The 24803-nt window shown below is 34.9% G+C and overlaps 1 protein-coding gene across 1 annotated transcript; it reads left to right on the top strand.

Annotated features, from left to right (window-relative positions):
* The first annotated feature begins 9045 nt into the window (after positions 1 to 9045).
* On the top strand, positions 9046 to 24533 carry LOC136853287 (solute carrier family 22 member 20-like). Its single transcript, XM_067128649.1, has 13 exons — positions 9046 to 9127; positions 10404 to 10488; positions 10659 to 10759; positions 11022 to 11107; positions 11491 to 11594; positions 12052 to 12206; positions 15562 to 15730; positions 21855 to 21999; positions 22397 to 22563; positions 22982 to 23139; positions 23340 to 23404; positions 23633 to 23752; positions 23880 to 24533. Exons 1-13 carry the CDS (start codon positions 9046 to 9048, stop codon positions 24129 to 24131), a joined length of 1689 nt encoding a protein of 562 aa, XP_066984750.1. The 3' UTR covers positions 24132 to 24533.
* Positions 24534 to 24803: the final 270 nt, after the last annotated feature.

Raw genomic sequence — 24803 nt, 5'->3', positions numbered from 1 at the left:
TAATCCGGATAACTGAAGGATTGCTCATATATATATATATATATATATATATATATATATATATATATATATATATATATATATATATATATATATATATATATATATATATATAATATATTATATATATATATATATATATATTATATATACATACATACATACATATATGTATATATCTATATTTTATGTATATACATATATATGTATATATATATACATACTGTACATACATACACACACATATATATATATATTATTTATATATATATATATATATATATATATATATATATATATATATATATATATTTTCATGATGCTGCCTTGTAATATGTATATCCTCCTATAATTTTGACATATTTACTTTTTTTCATGTGTTATGTGTAGTGATAATGATTGCTGAAGTGTCATATTTAGTTTGGCATCAGATCTCAAAAGAATTAATGATTAAATAACTTGATAGCGTAATTTAGAATTAATAATACAATTTTAATAGTAATGTAGTTCAGAATAATATCTTTCTTGGTAAAAGCGAAGTATATGAACACGTGTGTGTGTGTGTGTCCAGGAAGGGCTTGTTTCATTTCAATTGTCATCAGTTGAGATAAGAGGGAGCGCTTTGTTTTGGCTAGTGATGACAGGTTTGGGAAAACAAATTCTGATTCGTCCCATACGGCTCGAGACGAGTGATTTCACGTTGTTACATGTTCGAGTCACGTACGCCACTTAGAGAGAAAGAATACGTGTCCTGATCAATTACGTAATGTTTTGTAAGACTGCATTCAAAACGTTTTGCTGGGATGACGTAATTTTCCTTCTAGAAGCTTCTCTCCATTGTCTCTCTAACCCAAAACGCTTTAATGACGTCACCTCCCTGCTTCTAGAACTTTTGTATCTTGTACCCAAAATGCTTTAATGACATCATGTAATTGTTTCACGTTTTACTGGAATTCTAAAATCTGTTTCATTCTGATTTCTGAGACCAGTCGATTTGGTTCCATCTCTCTCTCTCGTTCTTAGAAAGAGATTACTTTTAACGTAGTGTTTTGTGGTCACGTATTAGCATTAACTTTTGAGATCTGAATTTAGTAAATTAATTTAGTTTGTAACGGCACCTGGTAAAAAAGTGTGTTTTGGTGTAACGAAGCTGCAGCAAGTGATTTACAGAGGTTTTCACAAGTTTGTGTAAGGTAATGTGAATTTTACTTATTAATACCATGGTATGATAAGTTAGGAAATTTTTGACCGAGTGAAATCATTATTGATAAATCTTATGTGTAATTTTGTGTGTTTTTCTATATATAATCTCTTTATATTTTCACATTTTTTATGTTTGTGATGTAAGATTTATTTGCGTAGCATTTTAAATATTTCTTGGTATAATTTAACATTGCATACTTGATTTCATTTATTAAGAGTTTCTTTTCAAATCTTGAGTAATTCTTGATAGTTTAAATTTTGCTTGATTAATTTAAATTCCTGATAAAGTTTTTGTGAGTTAGTTTTGTTTCATAATTTAATTCAATAATTAATTGAGTGTTGTGTTATTTTCAAGTAATAATAAATTTTTCAGATTGTGAATTCTAATTAATTGTGAATTCTAATTATAAACTTTGAATTTGAAAATAAATATTTGTATTTAACATTTTTAGAAAAACAGTGTTTCATTTATTGATCACCAGTGAATAGGATTGATTGTGTGTGCATAAGGCAAAGTGATAAACATGTTTTGTTCTTTTAGTTTTGCTAAAGTGAATTAAGACCAGGGAAACAGTTAGAGTTTTTTGATGGAGTGATGCCCTTTTACTCTAGAAGATATCTAGTTTAATTTTTGATACCTCACACATATTCTGATAGACTTAGTTTGATTTTCATGTAATAAATAAGTTTTTCCTAAGGGATCACTGTTACCTTTAGAGTACTCAGTCGTAATAATTAATGTTATGAGAGTTCAGGTATCTGGCTGAAGTGAGGTATATATTTGAATCTTGAGATTAGTTGTGTAGTAACCAGGTATTTGATACGCATCGTGACATAATATTGTTTGGTGCCCAGAGACCCGTGGAACAAAACAAAATATCACTCTGGTTTATGGTTTATACTGGTGGTGTTAGGGATATATTTTGATAGGAGTGACCACATAGTTATTTTTTGCCTTGTATTGTGAATTATTTAGTTGAGTAACTTAGAGAAAATGGCTCTGTTCGATGTTCAGGTTTTAGCAACTCCTTCCATCCAAGAGTTATCTGAATCCAACCTGACTAAGGCACAGTGGATTGCTTTAGCAGTAGCATGTGGGGGTAATGTGTCTAGTGGTATGATAAAGGCACAAATCAAATATATTGCAATCCAAGCACTGATGGACTCTGGTAAAGCAGATGAAGAGTTAGGAGAGGCGCAAGAATTGTTGAATGCAGCAGAGGCAGAATTTACAGATAAACATGAGCAAAAGAAAGAGAAAAGTGATGCAGAAGCAGAGCTTAGATGTATAGAAGCAGAAGAAAATTTGATTAAGCTGAGGATACAGGCTGAAAGAGAGAAAATGCAAGCAGAAAGAGAAAGAGAAGATAGAGAGAAAAGAGAAAGAAAGGAAAGAGTAGAAGAAAAAGCAGCAGAAGAAGAAAGAGAAAGAGCAAAAGAGGAGAGAGAAAGAGCAAAAGAGGAAAGAGAAAGAGCAAGACATGAAAGGGAGATGGAGTTAATAAAAGCTCGATCCACATTACCTGTAACACCATCTAACCCTACTCAAGGTAATTCAGACCCTGTATTTGATGTAGTAAGAGTGCAGAAATTAATTCCAAAATTTACAGAAGAAGCCCCAGATGAGTTTTTTGATCACTTTGAAAAAGTGGCTTCAGGTATGGGATGGCCAGAGGATAAATGGTCGGTCTTGTTACAGAGTGTTCTCATTGGTAAAGGAAGAAGTGCCTATTTAGCCTTATCAGCTGATCAGTGTAAAGAGTACAAGGTACTCAAACACAATGTGCTACAAGTTTACCAGATGACCCCTGAATATTATAATGAAAGATTCAGATCTTTGAGAAAGGATGACAAGATAACTTTCTTGGATTATGCCTACAAAGCAAGAAGATGTTTTAAACGATGGTTGGAGGCTGCTAAAGTTAAATCTATGGACGAACTTGAAGAGTTAGTAGTCCTAGAACAATATCTTAGAGGAATTCCTGAACACATAAGAGCCTATTTAAGAGAGAGAGAGGTTAAAAAACTTGACAAAGCTGCTACATTAAGTGAAGACTTTAATATAATTTCTAGTAAAAGAAATTATAATGTCAAGTACCAGAACCAACAACGCACAGGTTTTTGGTCTCATCCAAATTTCAGGAACATTACAACTGGAACTCCTTCTGGTGGCTATGCCAATACAAAGTCAGGTAACACCCCTCAGCAATTAAATGTTAAATCCTCATCATCCAGTCTGTTCTCAAGACAGATACAGAAGACTAATGTTGTCTGCTACAAGTGTGGAAGAGTAGGACACTACAGTCGAGATTATTATCAGACACAACAGCAGACCAGACCAGTTGGTCAAGTGGTTAAAGGTAACCAGGTGAAGCAAACTACAAAGAGCAGTGTGGGAATGACTGAGACTAAACAAGCAGAGTGTTTAGCAACCAGTGGAAATGTAACTTCAAGCAGTGAGTGGCTGAGCAGCTTGGAGGCTTTTAAGCCATATATCTATGAAGGTACACTGACAACTCAAGGAGGAAGTGTGCAAGTACCAGTCAAAGTATTACGTGATACGGGGAGTAACCATAGTGTGGTAGTTCGTGGTGCTCACCCACAGTTGGAGAAGAATCCCACCGGAGATTCAGTTATTTTGAAGGGTACAGGAGGAGAAAAGGTAACTCCTATATGCCGCTTGCATTTGTCCTGTGAATTGGTGACAGGAAATGTTGATTTTGCTGTAATGGACTCACTAGCTGTTGAAGGTGTACATGTTTTACTGGGTAATGAAGTTGGTGGTGTACCATTTGTTCCTTGTCCTAAAGTGACAGACAAACCGTTAAGGGTTAGTCCTACGGTAGATTTAGAGAAGAAAAACCCCCACCTGTTTCCAAGTTGTGCAACTACCAGTAGTATGAAGAGAACAATGTCTGCAAGTGAAGATACTGAGGATTTACCTGCACCAGAAGAATCAAGTGACGGATCTTTAAGCTTAGAAGAGCTGTTCCAGGAAAGTGAAGTTTCCCCTAGTGTTAGTAATGAAGAGATTTCCCAAGAAGAAGAGGATCCTGTTGTTATTGAAGAGACTCCGAGTAGTCAAAGTGTTCCTGAAGATAGTAGTGAAACTACAGAAACAGAGTTAGCAGATATGGAGAGTTCAGCCCTTGAAGTTGGTCAAGTGACAAGAGAGAAGCTAATGAAATTGCAGAAGAGGGATACAACGTTGGCTGATTCTTTCTTCAGAGTTGTTGATCAAGAAGAAATGCAACAAACCTCCACCTGTTATTATCTAAAGGAAGGATTGCTAATGAGGAAACATCGACCTGCAGATATACCAGGAAATGCTGAATGGGGTGAATATCATCAAATTTTGATTCCATATCCATTGAGGAAACAAGTTGTAGCAGTAGCGCACGAGTCTGGACATATGGGAATCAGGAAGACTATTGAGAAGATTATGAAGTATTTTTTCTGGCCTGGACTTCATAAGGACGTTAGCAGATTTTGCAGTGTGTCACACATGCCAGATAGCTGGAAAACCGAATGAAACCATTCAGGAAGCACCCCTACAACCCATAGAAGTTAGAGAAGAACCCTTTAGCAAGGTAATTATAGATGTGGTTGGGCCTCTTCCGAAAACAAAGAAAGGAAATGAATGTCTATTAACATTAATGTGTCCAGTGACTAGGTATCCTAAGGCGATTCCTGTAAGAAGTATAAGCGCAAAGGTAATTGCTGAGAAGTTGGTGGAGTTTTTCTCCAAGTTTGGAATACCAGAAATTGTGCAAAATGATAAAGGAATGAACTTTACTTCAAAATTATTCCAGGATGTGATGAACTTGTTAGGAGTAAAGCAACAATTATCAACTGCTTATCATCCAGAGACTCAAGGAGCCTTGGAAAGGTTCCACCAGACATTGAAAAGTATGTTAACCAAGTATTGTAATGAATCAGGAAGTGCTGGTTTACCTTTAATGTTATTTGAAGTTAGGAATGCTTATCAAGAAAGCATGGGATGTTCACCAAATGAAATGATTTTTGGTCGAGACATTATAGGTCCATTGAAGATTCTTGCAGAGAATTGGGAAGAAAATCAAGAGGAAATCCAAGGAGAATATGTGAAGAACTTGAGGAAAAGATTAAGAGAAATTAGAAAATTCTCTTTAGAAAATTTGAAAATAAGTCAAGAGAAAATGAAAAGAAAATATGATGCTAAGACTAAGCTAAGAAATTTTAGTATTGGACAGCAAGTTCTAGTGTTCTTACCAGTGACAAGATTTCCCCTTACCAATAAGTTTCAAGGTCCTTATAGGATAATAGAGAAGTTAAGTGATCGAACATATGTGATTGAAACACCAGGAAGAAGAAAACGACAGAGGAAGATACATGTGAATCTTTTGAAACCTTACTTCTCAGAGACTAAAACTGAAACAGTGTCAATAACACAGACAACTTCATTCACAGAGGACGATGATGGCTACGAATTGGGAGCTGAAAACAAGATGAACAATTCTTCAATAATAGAAAATTTGGAAGATAAACTAAAACATCTGAGTGTTGAGCAAAGTAGTGAATTAAGTGCAGTGATTCAAAGTTTCCCTGAAATTTTTGCAGATGTACCTAGGCGTACCAATCTGACAAAGCATGAGATAAAGATCAGAGAAGATGGAAAACCTTTTAAAATGAGAGCTTATCGTTTATCACCTTTTCATCGAGATGTTTTGAAGAAAGAAGTTGAATATTTGTTGCAGCATGGATTAGCAGAACCCAGTTCAAGTCATTATAGTTCTCCTTGTGTGTTAGTGAAGAAACCAGATGGCTCATTTAGGATGTGTACTGATTATAAGAAACTGAATTCCATCAGTGTGGCTGACAATTATCCCTTGCCTCTTATTGATCAATTACTTGATAATATTGGGCAAGCCAAATTTGTTTCCAAGACAGACTTGTTGAAAGGATATTATCAAATTCCCTTAGATGAGAATGTTAAGTTGCTGTCAGCTTTCATTACTCCTTTTGGACTGTATCAATACACTGTTTTGCCGTTTGGTCTGATGAATGCACCTGCAACATTCCAGCGAGTGATGGATCAACTACTAGGTTCAATAGAAGGAGTGTATGTATACCTTGATGACATTGTGATTTATTCTAATACATGGGAAGAACATCTGAAGATATTAAGAAAAGTGTTCAAGAAACTACGGGAAGCCGGACTAACAATCAACTTACAAAAAACTGAGTTTGGAAAGGCAACTGTACAGTATCTAGGATTTGAAGTTGGAAAAGGCCTTCTTCCTCCTATTGATGCTAATGTAGAAAGTATCTGTAAGGCTACCCCTCCTGCTACGAGGAAACAGCTACAAAGATTTTTGGGCATGGCTGGATTTTATCGCCGATTCTGTCCAAATTTCTCAGCCGTAGTAGCTCCATTAACTGACTTAACCAGTCCTAAAAGAAAGTTTGTTTGGACTCCAGAATGTCAAGAATCATTTGAGAAGGTTAAAGCCATATTAACTTCAAGACCAGTGCTTCAAGCTCCAGACTTCAATAAAAAGTTTGTGATACAAGTTGATGCATCCGACTGTGGAATTGGAGCTGTTCTACTTCAAGAAGATGACAACAGAATCTTCCATCCAGTATGTTTCATGTCTTCAAAGTTGAAAAAGCACCAGAAAACTTACTCAACAATCGAAAAAGAAACATTAGCATTAATCACAGCATTGAAAAAGTTTGAAGTGTATGTGAACTGACCTAGGAATGAAGAAATTTTAGTGTTGTCGGATCACAACCCAACCTCATTCATCAATAAGATGAAAAATAATAATATGAGACTGACCAGGTGGTCTTTATGCCTGCAACCATATAATGTAAAAGTTAAACACATTTCAGGAAAAGATAATATCATAGCAGATTATTTATCCCGTTGTGAATCGTTGGATTCAAACCCGGGATAAGTAATCTTCTGGGGGGAGGAATTTCATGATGTTGCCTTGTAATATGTACATCCTCCTATAATTTTGACATATTTACTTTTTTTTTCATGTGTTATGTGTAGTGATAATGATTGTTGAAGTGTCATATTTAGTTAGGCATCAGATCTCAAAAGAAGTAATGATTAAATAACTTGATAGCATAATTTAGAATTAATAATACAATTTTAATAGTAACGTAGTTTAGAATAATATCTTTCTTGGTAAAAGCGAAGTATATGAACACGTGTGTGTGTGTGTGTCCAGGAAGGGCTTGTTTCATTTCAACTGTCATCAGTTGAGATAAGAGGGAGCGCTTTGTTTTGGCTAGTGATGACAGGTTTGGGAAAACAAATTCCGATTCGTCTCATACGGGCTCGAGACGAGTGATTTCACGTTGTTACATGTTCGAGTCACGTACGCCACTTTGAGAGAAAGAATACGTGTCCTGATCAATTACGTAATGTTTTGTAAGATTGCATTCAAAACGTTTTGCTGGGATGACGTAATTTTCCTTCTAGAAGCTTCTCTCCATTGTCTCTCTTTTTAAAAATGCTTTAATGACGTCACCTCCTGCTTCTAGAACTTTTGTATCTTGTACCCAAAATGCTTTAATGACATCATGTAATTGTTTCACGTTTTACTGGAATTCTAAAATCTGTTTCATTCTGATTTCTGAGACCAGTCGATTTGGTTCCATCTCTCTCTCTCGTTCTTAGAAAGAGATTACTTTTAACACAGTGTTTTGTGGTCACGTATTAGCATTAACTTTTGAGATCTGAATTTAGTAAATTAATTTAGTTTGTAATGGCGTCTGGTAAAAAAGTGTGTTTTGGTGTAATGAAGCTGCAGCAAGTGATTTACAGAGGTTTTCACAAGTTTCTGTAAGATAACGTGAATTTTACTTATTAATACCATGGTATGATAAGTTAGGAAATTTTTGACCGAGTGAAATCATTATTGATAAATCTTATGTGTAATTTTGTGTGTTTTTCTATATATAATCTCTTTATATTTTCACATTTTTTATGTTTGTGATGTAAGATTTATTTACGTAGCATTTTAAATATTTCTTGGTATAATTTAACATTGCATACTTGATTTCATTTATTAAGAGTTTCTTTTCAAATCTTGAGTAATTCTTGATAGTTTAAATTTTGCTTGATTAATTTACATTCCTGATAAAGTTTTTGTGAGTTAGTTTTGTTTCATAATTTAATTCAAGAATTAATTGAGTGTTGTGTTATTTTCAAGTAATAATAAATTTTTCAGATTGTGAATTCTAATTAATTGTGAATTCTAATTATAAACTTTGAATTTGAAAATAAATATTTGTATTTAACATTTTTAGAAAAACAGTTTTTCATTTATTGATCACCAGTGAATAGGACTGATTGTGTGTGCATAAGGCAAAGTGATAAACATGTTTTGTTCTTTTAGTTTTGCTAAAGTGAATTAAGACCAGGGAAACAGAGTTTTTTGATGGAGTGATGCCCTTTTACTCTAGAAGATATCTAGTTTAATTTTGATACCTCACACATATTCTGATAGACTTAGTTTGATTTTCATATAATAAATAAGTTTTCCTAAGGGATCACTGTTACCTTTAGAGTACTCAGTCGTAATAATTAATGTTATGAGAGTTCAGGTATCTGGCTGAAATGAGGTATATTTTTGAATCTTGAGATTAGTTGTGTAGTAACCAGATACTTGATACGCATCGTGACATTATATATATATATATATATATATATATATATATATATATATATATATATATATATATATATATATATATATATATATATATATATATAATATAATATATATATATATCTAACAGATAATTAATATGTTTTATAGAGGTGCTTCCTTACTGCCAGAAGATATGGCAGACGACATTGACGCCATATTTGCTCGAATCGGCTTCGGCTACTGGCAACTGATTGCAACCGCTGCAGCTAATTTAGGTAAGCGGTATATTTTCCTGTCTCTGGGGACCTTCGAGAAAGTTATTTGCCGGGTACCGGCTCTTTTGGTTGTAGCGTTACGTATGTTTCATAAGTTAGTGCAATCAGGGGCGTTTTACCACTTAAACCATTGTATCCTAAAGACGATGCATCTCATTAATCGATGTGTTGAGGAGGTTCAAATTTTGCAAGAGCTACTGAATTTGACAGCCTCGAGCTTTCTTAAGTTTCCAAGTATGTTCTCCATTATAATTTTCACTCCTTTGATCACTGCTGGCCTCTTAATATACGATAATGTAGGCTTTGGCAGCTAACTAAAGTAACAATATAAATCACTCCAGTTTTTAGTTTTCTGAAAAGAAAACTATTGTGCCGGCTTTGTCTGTCCGTCCACACTTTTTTCCTGTCCGCCCTTAGATCTTAAAAACTACTGAGGTTAGAGGGCTGCAAATTGGTATGTTGATCATCCACCCTCCAACCATCAAACATACCAAATTGCAGCTCTCTAGCCTCAGTAGTTTTTATTTTATTTAAGGTTAGAGTTAGCCATAATCGCCCATCTGGCAACGATATAGGCCAGGCCACCACCTGCCCGTGGTTCAAGTTTCATGGGCCGCGGTTCATACAGTATTATACCGAGACCACCGAAAGATAGATCTGTTTTCGATGGCCTTGATTATACGATGTACAGGAAACTCGATTGCCCGAAGAAACTTCGGCGCATTTTTTACTTGTTTATTTATTAAAAATCCTTTTAATTTTTGTTACATCTTTGGGGATATTATTATACAGTAATTATAACCCTTAACCTCCCTTTTCATTTCTTCTTTATAGTGAATTTATTAAAAGTAGTGTTATCAGATGTTTATTTACTTCATTCTCACAAAAAGGATGAAACGTTTGATAAGTAAATGTTACCATGAATATGTATGCCTGATTTTCAATTATATAATTGCATCCTTTAAGTAAGTAAATATCAGGTAATATATGCAACCGTGTATACATACTTTAGATTAGAGAACTGTCGCAAAAGTTATGATTGGTCCGAGTTTCATATTTCGTTATCTACTTTATAAAGACTACATAATGGTGATTAGCAGACGATACGAATATTGCGCATTCCGGTTGCTACAAAGTTCTTATGCGGCACTCGATCGCCGTTAGCCTGCTAGTAATGACCCAGTGGATATTTTCTTGATACCCCAAAACAAATATTCTACAAGGCTTGCTTGGTAATGTTGTTAAGGGTTAATTGTTATTGTTATTTCTGCTGTAGCTACAGCCGCCCTCGCGCCAGCTCTCATTGGATCTACCTTGACAAATGCCCAGGTTCAGTACAGGTGTCAGGAGACGGGGACACTGTGAGTACAATACCACTGATTCTTCATTTCGTTACACGTACAAAAATAAGAATATTAATGGTAAAGGGGTTGGGATTAATGAATTTATTTATGAATATATGAAATGAATGAAACAACCTTCCAGGTAGTTGATCGCTGGTAAACAAACTGTTCAAATTTTTCGTTCTAAGAAATACCACAGAGGGCTTCGACAATGGCTGCAGCCGGAGTAGTGAGCTTGTCATTGATATGCAAACCGTCTCCAACACAACTCAGCAGACTCCAACTATTTGTATGTAGATGAATCAGCGTAACGCCTAAGTATTGCTAAGAATGCATTGTATTTGTTGCTTAAAATTATGAACTTTCTTCCAGACACTCTCTAAGTAGAGCTTCACATGAAAGATTTCGTCACTAAACAGTCTCAAGCTTATGATAACTAAAGTTTTAAATCGCATGACAAGATAGTTTTTTCACGAAAAAAAGTAAGTCTAACAATATACAAAATAAATTTGACGAAGGAGAAGTTAATAAATGATCTATCTGTATTGCAGATGAGACGTCAAATAGTGTTTCAAATACCTCGTGTTCCTCCTGGGAATACGACACTTCCGTTTTCACTTCAACCATTACAATGGAGGTTAGAGTCTTCGAGCGTATTTTTCGACTTCCAAGGAACCGATCATTTTGGAAATGACTTTTATGCTCCATTTATAGATAAATCCTATTTGTACTTTTAATGCATAAAATAAGAATTGTACAAGTATCTTTTTGAATAAAAATTATAGAGAATATATAAAATAAACTATTAATGAATAGGTATTTAGAAAGGGCTCACAGTCTTCATTATGAATCATGATTACTTGTACTTAGTAATAAATGAAATCAAAGAAATACACTGAAAATATGAGAAAAAAACCGAGTTACTGATTCATAAAAAGGTTAAGTTTACTGTACAGTAGCTACTCCTATTTCTCACGAATGAGACTACCTAACAGCGCTAACTGGTACTTTTACATTCAGTGGGGACTCATCTGTGAGGATGCTTGGCTCTCCTCGCTCTACCAGATGGTCATCTGTGCTGGATGTATGATGGGTGACGTTGTTGGAGGCGCCTTTGGAGACAGGTATATCTCTGTTGCAACTTAGCTTGAAAAAGAGATTAAGGGCAGTAAACAAAGCATGTGCCTCACTGTTGTCATGTTCCATTTGTAGGTTTTTCTTTCTTTCTGTCGGCTGTAATTTTACTCTAGTGTCCTTATCTTATTTCTCCAGGAAAACTGGCTTTGATTTTCCTCATCTGCGAGAAATAATGATTGTACACAGAGCTTCATTGCTGTTTATACTGAGTTTATACAAGGACACAGTTCGATACTATGCTTACGCTGGACATGATGACTGTCAAACACTCGAGGGCTCAAAATATGCCTTCTAATTTGAGCAAAATTATTGAACACTTACCAAATGAAAGCCATAACGATGGTGAAGTATTACCTTACAACACCTCTTAACACTATAAATAAGATAATATTTGTTAATATAACCATTGCAAATCAAACTAATTCTTTATTATCATTATTCCAGGATAGGTCGTACAGCAACTTTGCGATATGGGTCCCTTGTGGTAGTAGCGGCTGCTCTAGGCATAGGGCTGCTCCCAATTTATTCGTTAGTGCTTGTCTGCAGGTTCGCCTTAGGCCTTACGCTGTCAAGCATTATGTATCCTACCTTTAATTTAGGTAATGTACAGTTTGTAATGTTATAAAAATATCAGATCAGTTTTTACTAGGATGTTTGAGCTTTAGTCCTCTGGTCTAAAGAAAGACTGCAGAATATTCTTATTATTTAAGCAACGATTTACCTTCATTTATATTGTCTGTATACACTGGATGCATATCATATCTGACAGTTTTTCTATTCACACTTGTGATAAGAACACTTGAATAGCACGTCAGCTTTGCAACTTTGGAAGAGTTGATTTTGCCATGGTTACAAAAAGACTAATAATTGATTTTGGGTATTCTGACAAAACTAGGCATCAAAACTTCTTGGATAAAAGCACAATGAAATTTTGAATTGAATAGTTGGCATATTTTTGTGGACAACAATTATTGTTGGATAATATTATAACTGCTTTATTTAGAGACAACAGACCGAAGTGATATCCAGGTTTCTCTAGCACAAACTATGGACTATGCTTTCTGTGTCAACATATGGCAATAGTGCTCTTAATGGTTTCTTCATATGTGCTATTTAATGACGGTTGGTACTATTATAATTCACTTGAACCTTGAAGTGGGCTATGTATCTGCAGTATCCTATTTGGAAGTTGCACGTAGCAACAACACTTGTTGGTTCTTAACTATTTTATCAGCATTGCACAAAAGAACCAATAACCCCGTCCAGACGTTTAGCTCCTTATTAGTTTGGGATACAGTAATCCCCCAATAATGTGGATTGTCATTATCCAATACTCGACATTATCCGAAAAACCCGGACCAAGGCCCTAAAGATATATATGATATATACAAATTTTAAAAAAATTTAAAAAACAACCCTCTGATGGTTGGTAATGCTAAGTGGTCTCACAAAAATGTTGGTAACACTGCCTACACTCAAACAGACTGAGAAAGGGTTTTGGGGGGTGAGGGAGGCCTCGAGAAGTTTCCAAGGTGAGTTGGGTGGGTCGGATGGCTGGACACCATGGGAGAGGATGACAGTGTGGAGAGAGGGAGAGAGAACAACAATTGAGGTATGTTTACAATGAACAGTAACACACACTTATTACATTTTTATTTTTATTTCATGCTACAGTATTTTTACTGTATTTTTTACTGTATTTTCTCTTTTTTTTTTCAAACCAAAAGATAAACACAATTGTGTGCGTAGGGTACGAGAGAGAGAGAGAGAGAGAGAGAGAGAGAGAGAGAGAGAGAGAGAGAGAGAGAGAGAGAGAGAGAACAGCTGCTGAGATGACTTAACAGCAATAATAAAATATTCCCTTGCATACTGTTATGTGTGATAATCATACTTAGAGTCAACTATAATTATAATGAAATTTGGTACAGTGAATCAAGCAGAGAAAAAAAATGGCAACTCGTACATACATATGCATGCATCCATTTTATTAATGGAATTATTATTTTTATTTTTGTACATAAATGTAAAACGGGTATGCAAAAGTAAACTAACATAGTTAAAGTTCAATCCCCCAGAATTGCAAAACAGCTGTTTCCCAATTTGTTTGTTTACATCATACTCGATGTTGTTTAAGTCACTTCTTTGGTAAGTGGTTGTTAATTATAAGAGATTTTATGAAATGTTACATAAGCCATAACTTTGGTAATCTCTTTTCAAAGCCTAGCCTAGTACCAAAAATGAAATTAAATTTGTTCGGTTTGTAATACAGTGTTTGAGCATTACATTACAACACCATGTTTACATCTTTAGTGCATATGGAATTTCTCGACGACGAAATTCCATATGCACTAAAGATGTAAACATGGTGTTGTAATGTAATGCTCAAACACTGTATTGCAAACCGAACAAATTTAATTTCATTTTTGGTACTAGGCTAGGCTTTGAAAAGAGATTACCAAAGTTATGGCTTATGTAACAATTCATAACATCTCTTATAATTAACAACCACTTACCAAAGAATTGACTTAAACAACATCGAGTATAATGTAAACAAACAAACTGGGAAACAGCTGTTTTGCAATTCTGGGGGATTTAACTTTAACTATGTTAGTTTACTTTTGTTTATCCGTTTTACATTTATGTGCAAAAATGAAAATAATAATTCCATTAATAAAATCGTTTCTTTTAGCAGCTAACGGATTATTCTCCTAATTCTTTCACTAGCAGGCTCAATCAGCTGATTCCAAGAACGTAAACATTACAAATGACAGGATGATCGTTTTTTCTGTACATATTATGACGATGATATAACAAGATAATAATACCGTATAAATGGATTCTGAAAGTAAAATAGCAGTTTCATTACCATTACCTTTATCTTAAATACAGCTGTAATAGCAACTGACTTATGCACATGGATACTGTGAGGGTAGTACTCTACCTAGGCTAGCCTAGGACAATAGTTCACACATACACATTTTGTATCTCATGTATGGTAATAAAATATGGTAACAACTGATAAGAAAGTTGCTGTATAAAAATACGTTATTGGTCATAAAACCATGATAGGCTGTGGGTAAACACAGGTAGGCTGCCTGCCTACTGAAATGTGTCATTTATGAGAGAGAGAAAAAGGTGTTGCATTTTTTTTTAAAGTATAACCATGATAGGCTGTGGGTAAACACAGGTAGGCTGCCTGCCTACTGAAATGTGTCATTTACGAGATAGAAAAAGGTGTTGCATTTTTTTTCAAAGTATATTTTGTTACAAATGTGGGGAAAAAAAGGTAGATATTTGCCTTTTGCATAAAGTTTTCAGTTTAAAGTGTGATGGTTGTTTTTTAAAAGTATACTGAGTGTTTACAGTTATGTGGTATTGACAAGGTTAGGTGAGGACAGGTATGTAGTTGCCCTTAAACTTACCCCTACATTTTTCAACTCGCCATTATCTGGATTTCAGCAATATCTGATGCACCCTTGGCTCTATTTATATGTATAATTAAAGAATGCTGTAATAGGATTTGTGTGTTTGTGTGTAACGGTCCATGCAAAGGTGTTTGTTTTGAAAATACACTTATACCTAAATATCATTATGATGGAATTTTGATGGCATCATGATAAATTTATTGTAATTTTCATATTTAAATTATCTCACACGCTGGTACAACTGAATCTGAGAGTACAATAGTCGTAGAAATGAATTCTGGAGTATCATAAATATTTTCAGTTTGGAAATCCGGGAAAAATCAATAGAGTTTGACCACTCATGAGATTTGACTCAAAACAAGTTTCTTAGACTGTTGTTTTAAGCTAAAAAAAAAATAAAGAATATACAAATTCAGTTCAATTAAGCTAAAAAAATAAAGATTCAACATCATTGACATGCTTCTACTGTAGGTAAGTTTCATGAAATTACTAAAACAAAATCTAACCTGACTGATTTCCTTTGTGCTAGTGATAGAGACAACACCGACTTCGAGACGCACAGTCGTTGGGATGATTCTGTGTTCTCCCTTTAGTGTCAGTGTCGTGATCTTCACTGGTCTTGGCTACTTCTTGAGAGATTGGAGGACTCTCCACTTGGCGTCGTCCATATTTGCTTTTTTGCTGCTTCCTGTAAGCTGGTAAGTGAAGTCAATAACATGGGGTGGCAATCTTCTTACCGAGCGTGTGACCGCAAGCGGCCATATTGAAACACCCAATCCAGCACAATGTATGCTACTGTGGTCATGAAGTACTAAGGCAATACATTGCTTTTTTCCCTCTCGAATTAATGTAAGAAAATGTTATTTTATTAGTACAATATATCTTGAAATGTCAATATTCTGAGGTCTACTGTAGTGAGGTTGAAACAAAGAATTTTGCATTGTAATGTGTACATATCGCAAATATTGAAAAACCAAGTACAATTTGATTTGGGAAATGTGTATAAATACAAATAAGTATAAATTCTCTTTTAACTAAGAACAGGAAAACCATAAATGTTAATTTATATGGGGTAAAGCATTTTGTATAAAACGATCACCCATTTTAGTCTGTATAAACCTACAATATCAGAAAATCTAATACAACCTGATCAGAACGGTCTATTCCCTTATTGAACGATCATCAGTCTATATGCATATAAATAGAGAACTATATTCCCCTTTAACCCAAAAAAAATGAAACGATTTATATCAAACAATCGGTAATCTATATACATTACATACAAATAAGTCATTCGAAATATTACTTGTAACGAATGCTAAAATGTTTATTTATGCTGGGCAATCAGTAATATATATATATATATATATATATATATATATATATATATATATACATTATATTTATACAAATGAATATATATATATATATATATATATATATATATATATATATATATATATATACATTATATTTATGCATACAAATGAATAGTTCTGTATACACTTTTACACACACACACACACACACACACACACACACACACATATATATATATATATATATATATATATATATATATATATATATACATATATTATGCATACAAATAAATAGTTCCATATACTTTCAAAATGCACACACAACATGGAGCAACGTTACACCATCAAATTTTGTGTTAAATAGTTCTTATAGGCTACAAACCAAACAAGACGCTTATGGAATGTTAAATATATATATATGGGGATGAACAGATAGGCATAGTTCCAATACTCAAAATCGGTGGTTTAACAGCAACGTTTTTTATGTAAATGAACAGGTTGAGGATTAACCCAGATCTGGAGCACTCCCAGGGGCTCATTCACATTGAATCGGTTCCTCAGGGTCAAACCGTCAATAAGGAATATTACCTTACTGTTCTGAAAAGGTTCAGGGAGAAGATGAGGAAGAAGAGGCCTCAGCAGTGGAAGAGTGGCCAGTGGTGGTTCCACCAGGACAATGCCCCATGCCACAAGTCAATGCTGGTGACCACCTGCATGGCCGACAGGGTAATGAAAGTGGTACAACACCCACCCTACAGCCCTGACCTAGCCCCTTGCGACTTCTCCCTGTTCCCACGCATGAAAGACAGCCTCTGGGGAACCAGATTCCAGTCAACAGAGGAGCTGAAAGAGGCATCGGAAAGTTACCTGAAGGGACAACTGAAAAAGGACTTGAGGAGGTCTTTCAGGTTTGGGAGAGACGCATGCAGAAGTGTGTAGCTGCGAGAGGCAATTATAATGAAGGAGACAAAGTTGTGTAAGCTTATGAAAATAGTGTCTCTCCTGACATTTTCTCATTACTTATTGAACATACTTGTATATATATATATATATATATATATATATATATATATATATATATATATATATATATATATATATATATATATATATATATATATATATATATATATATATATATATATATATATATATATATATTGGTATAGCTCGTATTGTGCTTCCCCTAATGTTAAAGCCTAGTACTAATGAGAGATGTTGTTCAGGCGTCCTGTATAATTCACTGGGTACCCAAGAAACAATTCTCTCACGAGGCACAATAATTTCCCTCCTTCAGGAGATTACTCTGTCGCTTCCTTTCTGGTGAAGCCCCAAACAGTCCCTTTCTCTTCTTCCTCCATTTATCGGAAACATTCCCTCGAAAGCCTTTGATGCTCTTCGTTTAGTCTTTTCCCTCGATGTCAAGAACGTCTCTCTCTCTCTCTCTCTCTCTCTCTCTCTCTCTCTCTCTCTCTCTCTCTCTCTCTCTCCTTGTTTTGATACAATCTCAAACTATTCCAGTTTTTATCAGATAAATGTCGTTATTTCCTTTAATTTTTCTTTAATTCTTCTCTCTCTCTCTCTCTCATTCGTTTGATGCAATCTTGAACTATTTCAGTTTTTATCTGATGAATTTTATAATTTCCTTTAATTTTTCTGTAATATTCTTCTCTCTCTCTCTCTCTCTCTCTCTCTCTCTCTCTCTCTCTCTCTCTCTCTCTCTCTCTCTCTCTATATATATATATATATATATATATATATATATATATATATATATATATATATATATGTGTGTGTGTGTGTGTGTGTGTGTATATATATATGTGTGTGTATATATAGTGTATGAGTATATATACAGTATATATATATACACATATAGAGCATCAGTCACTGGAGTGGCGATCTCCCTGTCGAGTGCGTGACCTCGGGCAGCCATATTGAAAGGTCTCGGTCCAGCTCACAGTACTATACTTTATTACTATTATTTGTTTTACTATTATTATTATTTATTATTATTTATTATTATTATTATTATTATTATTATTATTATTATTATTATTACTTGATCCAACTTCACAGAGAAAAATTACGTTACAAAAACAGGTTGGTCTAAGCACTCCAACCATTGTGGTCAAGGCCTAAGCATCTGCTCTTGGATCTAAGCAGTGTTCAGCATAAATGGTTCTGGTAAATTACAGGACTTTCTTTGCATATAGTCACTAAACACTAACTAAACAATAATGTATAATCACTAAACACTAACATTCACAATACACTGACACTCACTAAACACTTACACTTACTATACACTCACACTCACTAGACACTCCCACTTACTATACACTCACACTCAAGAACACTAAACATTCACTGAATACTCAACACTCACTAGGCACTCATAAAACACTAAACACTCATAGAACACTAGACAATCACTAAATATTCACTGTACCCCAAACACTCGGTAAACATTCACTAAACACTCACTTAATCCTAAACATTCATTAAACACTAGACATTCACTAAGCATTTACTCATCATCCACTATACACTAAACATTCTCTAAGTACTCACTATACACTAAACACTCACTAAATATTCACTAAGCATTCACTATACACTTAACACTCACTAAACCCTAACCACTCATTAAACACTAAATACTCACTAAACCCTAAATGCTCATTAAATCCCTAAACACTCATTAGGCACTGAACAGTCAATGAACATTCACTAATCACTCACTAAACACTTACACACTAAACAGTCACTAAACACTAGTTTTCACAAGATATTCACTAAACACTCACTAAACATTCATTGAATACTTACTAAACATTCACTAAACCCTAAACACTCACTAAACATTCAATGAATACTTACACACTAAACATTCACTGAATACGTACACACTAAACATTCACTAAGCACTAACATGCACTAAACCTTCACTAAACCCTAAACACTCACTAAACACTTACACATAAAACATTCACTAAACCTTAAACACTCACTAAACATTCACTAAATCCTAAACACTCACTAAACATTCACTGAATACTTACACACTAAACATTCACTAAACACTAACATTCACAAGACATTCACTAAGCAGTCACTAAATATTCACTGAATACTTACACACTAAACATTCACTGAATTCTTGCACACTCAACATTCAATAACATTCACAAAATATTCACTGAACCCTAACACTTGCTAAACATTCACTGAATACTTACCCATTAACATTCATTAACATTCACAAAACATTCACTAAACCCTAAACAAACATTCACTAAATACTTACTCATAAACATTAACTAAAAACTTACTAAACCCTGAACATTCGCTAAACACTTACTGATTAAACATTAACAAAAAAAATTCACAACCGCACTAATCCCCTGTTCAATTTGCGGGTTACCAGACCTTTAAAGATGGCTGCAAGGCTTTTTTTTATAGTACTGGTATAGAGATCGCAACTCCTGGTAAACTGTATACCTACCTCTATAGGTATAAATGATATAGCATCGTGCCAAGTTAATAGTTTAAGGGCACGGGTGTAGCCTAGACTAACAAACTTCATTTTCTTGCTATCACCAATCAGTTGTACTGTACATAACGTTTGATGAAAACTTATACAAACCAGGGTTTGTTACTTATAAAAATGCGGCTATTTCTACTCTGAATCGAACGGCAAAAGTTGTTTTCTACGCTTTGTTTATATCGTCCTGAAATACTCTCGCCAAGTGTGACGTTTAATAATTTCGTTGAAAAACCTCATTCCATAAAATGCGTCTCTGCAAACAATTCTAACGCTGCCTTCACATGTCTAAAACTAAAACGTCGATGGCATAGACAATAAACTACAAGCCTACCTACTACAAAGAACTCTGAATAACTGACAAAATACAGCTGGTGAACTTCGTTAGCACAGGGGTTCCCAACCTTTTTGTTCTTCTGTTCCCTTGAGCATTTTTACAGATTCCTGTGTACCCCTAAAAATTGCGAATGAAAAAGAAAAACAATGAAATTGATATTGTGATATAATTTTATTATGAAATCTCTTTGTGTAGAGTAAAGCTTTGCTTACTGAAATGAAGAAATTAAGAAAAAAGACACGACATTGTGCAATCTCAGTGCGGATTACATCATGTATTGCGCAGTACCGGCTATTCTCTCTGATCCAATGTAACCCCTGAAGAGTACAAATGTACCACGGGGGGTACATGTACCACAGGTTGGGAACCCCTGCGTTAGCACATCAAGTAACCTTTAGGCCTAGACCTACTTACTCTTAAGCGTTTTTAATAATGAGCAAGAATTTTTTATATGTGGCACTATAATAAAAATGATGCTCTGGTTTCAAAATTGTTGTCGCCACTGCACTCATGTGCCACAGTAGCCTACTTTGCTGAAAATGTAATGCGTTAACAGAGAAAGCGTATCTACTGCTAACAAAACATGTGACGCTTAAGAATATGGGCATTTAAAATTCAGTATGGTTTGCTTACCCGTGAGATGTTATTCCATTTTCTCTGAAGAAATTCCTGAGTCCATTTTTGCAATTACACGCTGCACGATGTACAATTGTGAAGATAATGAACGAAAAAATCGTAAGACCCACTAAGCACCTATTCAATTCTTGCGGTTCCCGGCCCTTTGAAGGTAATCATACCATTTGGCTGCAAGGCTCCTCGGCTGCAAGCAGCGCCGCCCTTGTGGCTGCACACCAAACTACGTTGTGATACTATGCGGATATCTTCAGTTACCATTATTAATGACCGCCTATCGTCTAAACAGTGTTAAAGTTTGTGCCCTACGTCAACCTGGACTGAGATAAAGAAGCAAGGGAGCTAACAAGAGAAATGTTTACAATGCACTTTCACGAGAATTAAATTACTATAAACAACTAACAAAATAACTAGGTCGACAGTGAATATCAGTACCCTGTTTAAGTATGAATAGTGCTGTAGTAGATAGACGGTCAGTTCTGATAGATTCTTATAATAAAAAAAAAATGGAACAGTAATCAAATTTCAGTGATTTACAGTACGAGAAACTAGCTTCATAGATTATCCTGTATGTTCATTTTGTGAGAGAGAGAGAGAGAGAGAGAGAGAGAGAGAGAGAGAGAGAGGGGGGGAGGGGGAATAATTTTGGTCTCCAAGGTTGTCCTATACATGAAAGGCGAATTGCGCTAGAAAAGTTTGCGTATGACTTTAAATAAGTATGAACTTTTGAATCCACTTAAATTATATGTTTTTCCCCTTTTTGCAATAATAATAAAGGCGTCTGTTTTACAACCAACCTTTACAAGTTGTCGGATCTTCATTCAGTCGCATTACTGAATTCAGAATCTATAATAACCTGATGGTAGTAACAGTCTAAAATAGCCATTAATCAAACCTTCTGTCCCGAAAATCGGTAAACATGAAGCTGTGCAAAATAATAATAAGCTTTATTACTGAGAGTTGATAATATTGTCTTAAAACAGGGTTGTAGACGAGTCTCCAAGATGGCTTGCCCAAAAGGGTTACCTGGAGGAGGCGAAGGACGTGCTGAAGAAAGCTGCTAGGTATAATGGCGCAACCCTTCCACCAACAGAGGAGCTGGATAAAATCATGCAGAAGTTAGCCGCTGTAAGTCAAGCATCCTTTGAGTTCACTACTAAAACCGAGGGAAGATGTTGAACATAATACTGTTCTCCAAAGGCTACCGAGAAATGTCTATTGATCTTTGGGCCGACTGTAACCCTAAAGCGAGTCCAGATTACTATATACGAGAAATTATTTTGGAATCAGCACGCAGTTAAATGATGCTGGAATCACAATTACATTTAAATTTTTATTGGAACCTTTAAGTAAATCAAATTAGTTGTGCAAATTTATGAAATTTCAGTAATTTTGTGACTTAAGCAAGAAATGTTATCTTAAAATTCGTAAGACTAGGTTTTTATAATAAATGTGTTAGAGATAAATCTAACATCACTAAATAATTAAGATGATTTTCTTTAATTTTTACTGTGGACTTAATCAGGATTCTGAGCAAACGTCAGCCGAATCGAAAAATTCTTCACTAGGAGATCTAAAGCTGATCTTCAGCAATAGGCCTATGGCAGCCATAGTAATAATCACTCCACTGACCTGGTTTCTAATGTCAATAGTCTACCTGGGAATTCCTCTGAATGTTAACAACTTTGGTGGGTAAGTACCTGCTCTCCCTGGAGATAAAAAAACTTTTCTGTTAGGGCTATAGTTAGTTTTTAATCAGAGATAATGAACTCTCCTTATTGGTCAAATTTATTTTTAGGAATACAACCGACGCCTACATTTTCAGAGGTATATAAGGCGCCCTTTCTTTTATATATAGAGGAGGCACATCTTCTATCTTTCAGAAACACATTCAGTGGCTGCCCTGCATACCAAGCACGCTCTAAGTAGTTTTGTAAGATATTCTATCAAAGCTATTCTATTAAAGATAAGGGATCAGCTCTTGTAGTAATCTATACATGAAAGATTTTTGCTTACTTGTTTACAAAGAACTGATTGTCCATGCTCTTATAGATATTTAGCAAGTAGAAAAGGAAATGTGTCTCATACAGATGACCCATTTAATCCACAGTAATCCATTCATTTACGTGGCCTTGACTGGAGTGATGGAATTAGTCCCAATCATCGTGGGAGTGGCGTTTTCTAAGAGGTTCAGCAGGGTTCCTGTTATGTCAATTTCTTTCTTTGGTGCTGGACTGTGCTGTCTGGTGGTTACTGCAGTGACAGAAGGTTGGTGAATGGTATCTAGGGTTTTATATGTTCAAAAACTTCGATTCTGGAGGACCTGAAAGGAACAAGTGCCCTATGTCATATAATTCTTTGTGTTCACTTCTAGTCCAGTTCATATTCTCATAATTTGGTCTAGGACGCTACATGTTATTAAGATTACTTTTTATAATTTTTAACATTTTAATTAATATTATTTGCAGAAATGTGGTGGCTAAGGTGGATTCTTGTCATGGCAGCTATGGTAATGATCAGCACAGCCTTAACAGTAAATATTCATTTTCAAATTATTCAGTTTTCTTATTCAGGAATTTATCTACCCTGACACTGTACTACCGTAAAGTTATGCCTAATTTCCTGTTTATTTTTACATGATACCTATACGTATGTTAAGTTTTAAAATGTGCAGGCATTTGAGTTGTAACTTGACGAATGAGCAGGAACTTTTTAGCCAACCTTTCTAGCAAAGGAAATGCAAATTTTCTACTTGACACAGATGAACTTTATTTGGGCTACAGAGTTATACCCCACAGTCATTAGGTCTAGGGGTTCGTGCAGCTGTTCACTTGGAGGTCACTTTGGGTTTTTCATTACGCCGTTCATTACCGACTTTTTGGTAAGAATTCTTTTTTGTTCTAGATATTCGTTATAATTGATCCTTACTGAATTATATGAAAGACATATTGTCAGACATGCAATATTTGCTCATGGAATTTTCTTTAGAAAATCTGCTCTATCCACAGGCAATGCGGTTTTTGTGGCTTCCCAACATAATTCTCGGTTTGTGCGGAGTGGTAGCCGGAACGTTAGTGTTTTTTCTACCAGAAACAAAAGACCTGAACTTATGTGAGACAATGAAAGACGTCGAGGATAGATGGAAGGCAGGCAAATGCAAGCAGTCCACTGAGTTACGTAACCTGGGGGTTCTTTCTTATGTGAAGTCAAAAGATGACTCCTCGGAAAATAGTGCCATCGGTGGGAACTACAGGCATTAGGAATTGCCTCTATAGTATAATAAGAAACAGATGACAAAATTTAAAGTGTTTGGTGAAAAATAACTGCAAATGAAGAGTGTCAGGAAGAATTCCTGTTTATGATACAGTAAATGATTCAGGAAATCACTAATCGGAATGGAAGGAACAGCACCTATCTTTTGAAAAGTAGAATGTTGATAATCGTATAAGAATGACCTGAAAGGAGAAAACAAATGTATCAAGAAACTTGTTTCAGTTTCCATGATGTCAGAGAGGGTTTCGAAAACCAAAGTACTTGTGTACATGTATATTGCTCTAATTTTGCATGTACATTTATTCAGTCTCTTGATGAGACGATATGTTTTCAAATTTCCTATTAATCTTTGATGTATAAAATGCAAATGTATCAAATTTTATTCTGCCTCCGAGTGAAATTAAAGAGAGGGAAGTAAGCGTCTGATTAACTTTAATCCGTCCAAATTCGGTGGTGCAAGGGAACTTTTGAAGGCTAAAAGAAATTTAGTCACAAGAGAAAACATATCTAGACATTATTCCTAATTTTGAAAATAATCTAAAGGCACGCGGTGTGTAGTGGCTTCCTTAGGAAATACTGAGAGCAAATCTCAGAAATCAAGTACAGTACAACATTTTTTGCAATTAGGACTGTAAGCCTACGCCACTCAGTGCATACCA

Source organism: Macrobrachium rosenbergii, chromosome 27 (assembly GCF_040412425.1).
Source record: "Macrobrachium rosenbergii isolate ZJJX-2024 chromosome 27, ASM4041242v1, whole genome shotgun sequence".
NCBI lineage: Eukaryota > Metazoa > Arthropoda > Malacostraca > Decapoda > Palaemonidae > Macrobrachium > Macrobrachium rosenbergii.
This window is presented reverse-complemented; position numbering and strand designations above follow the sequence as displayed.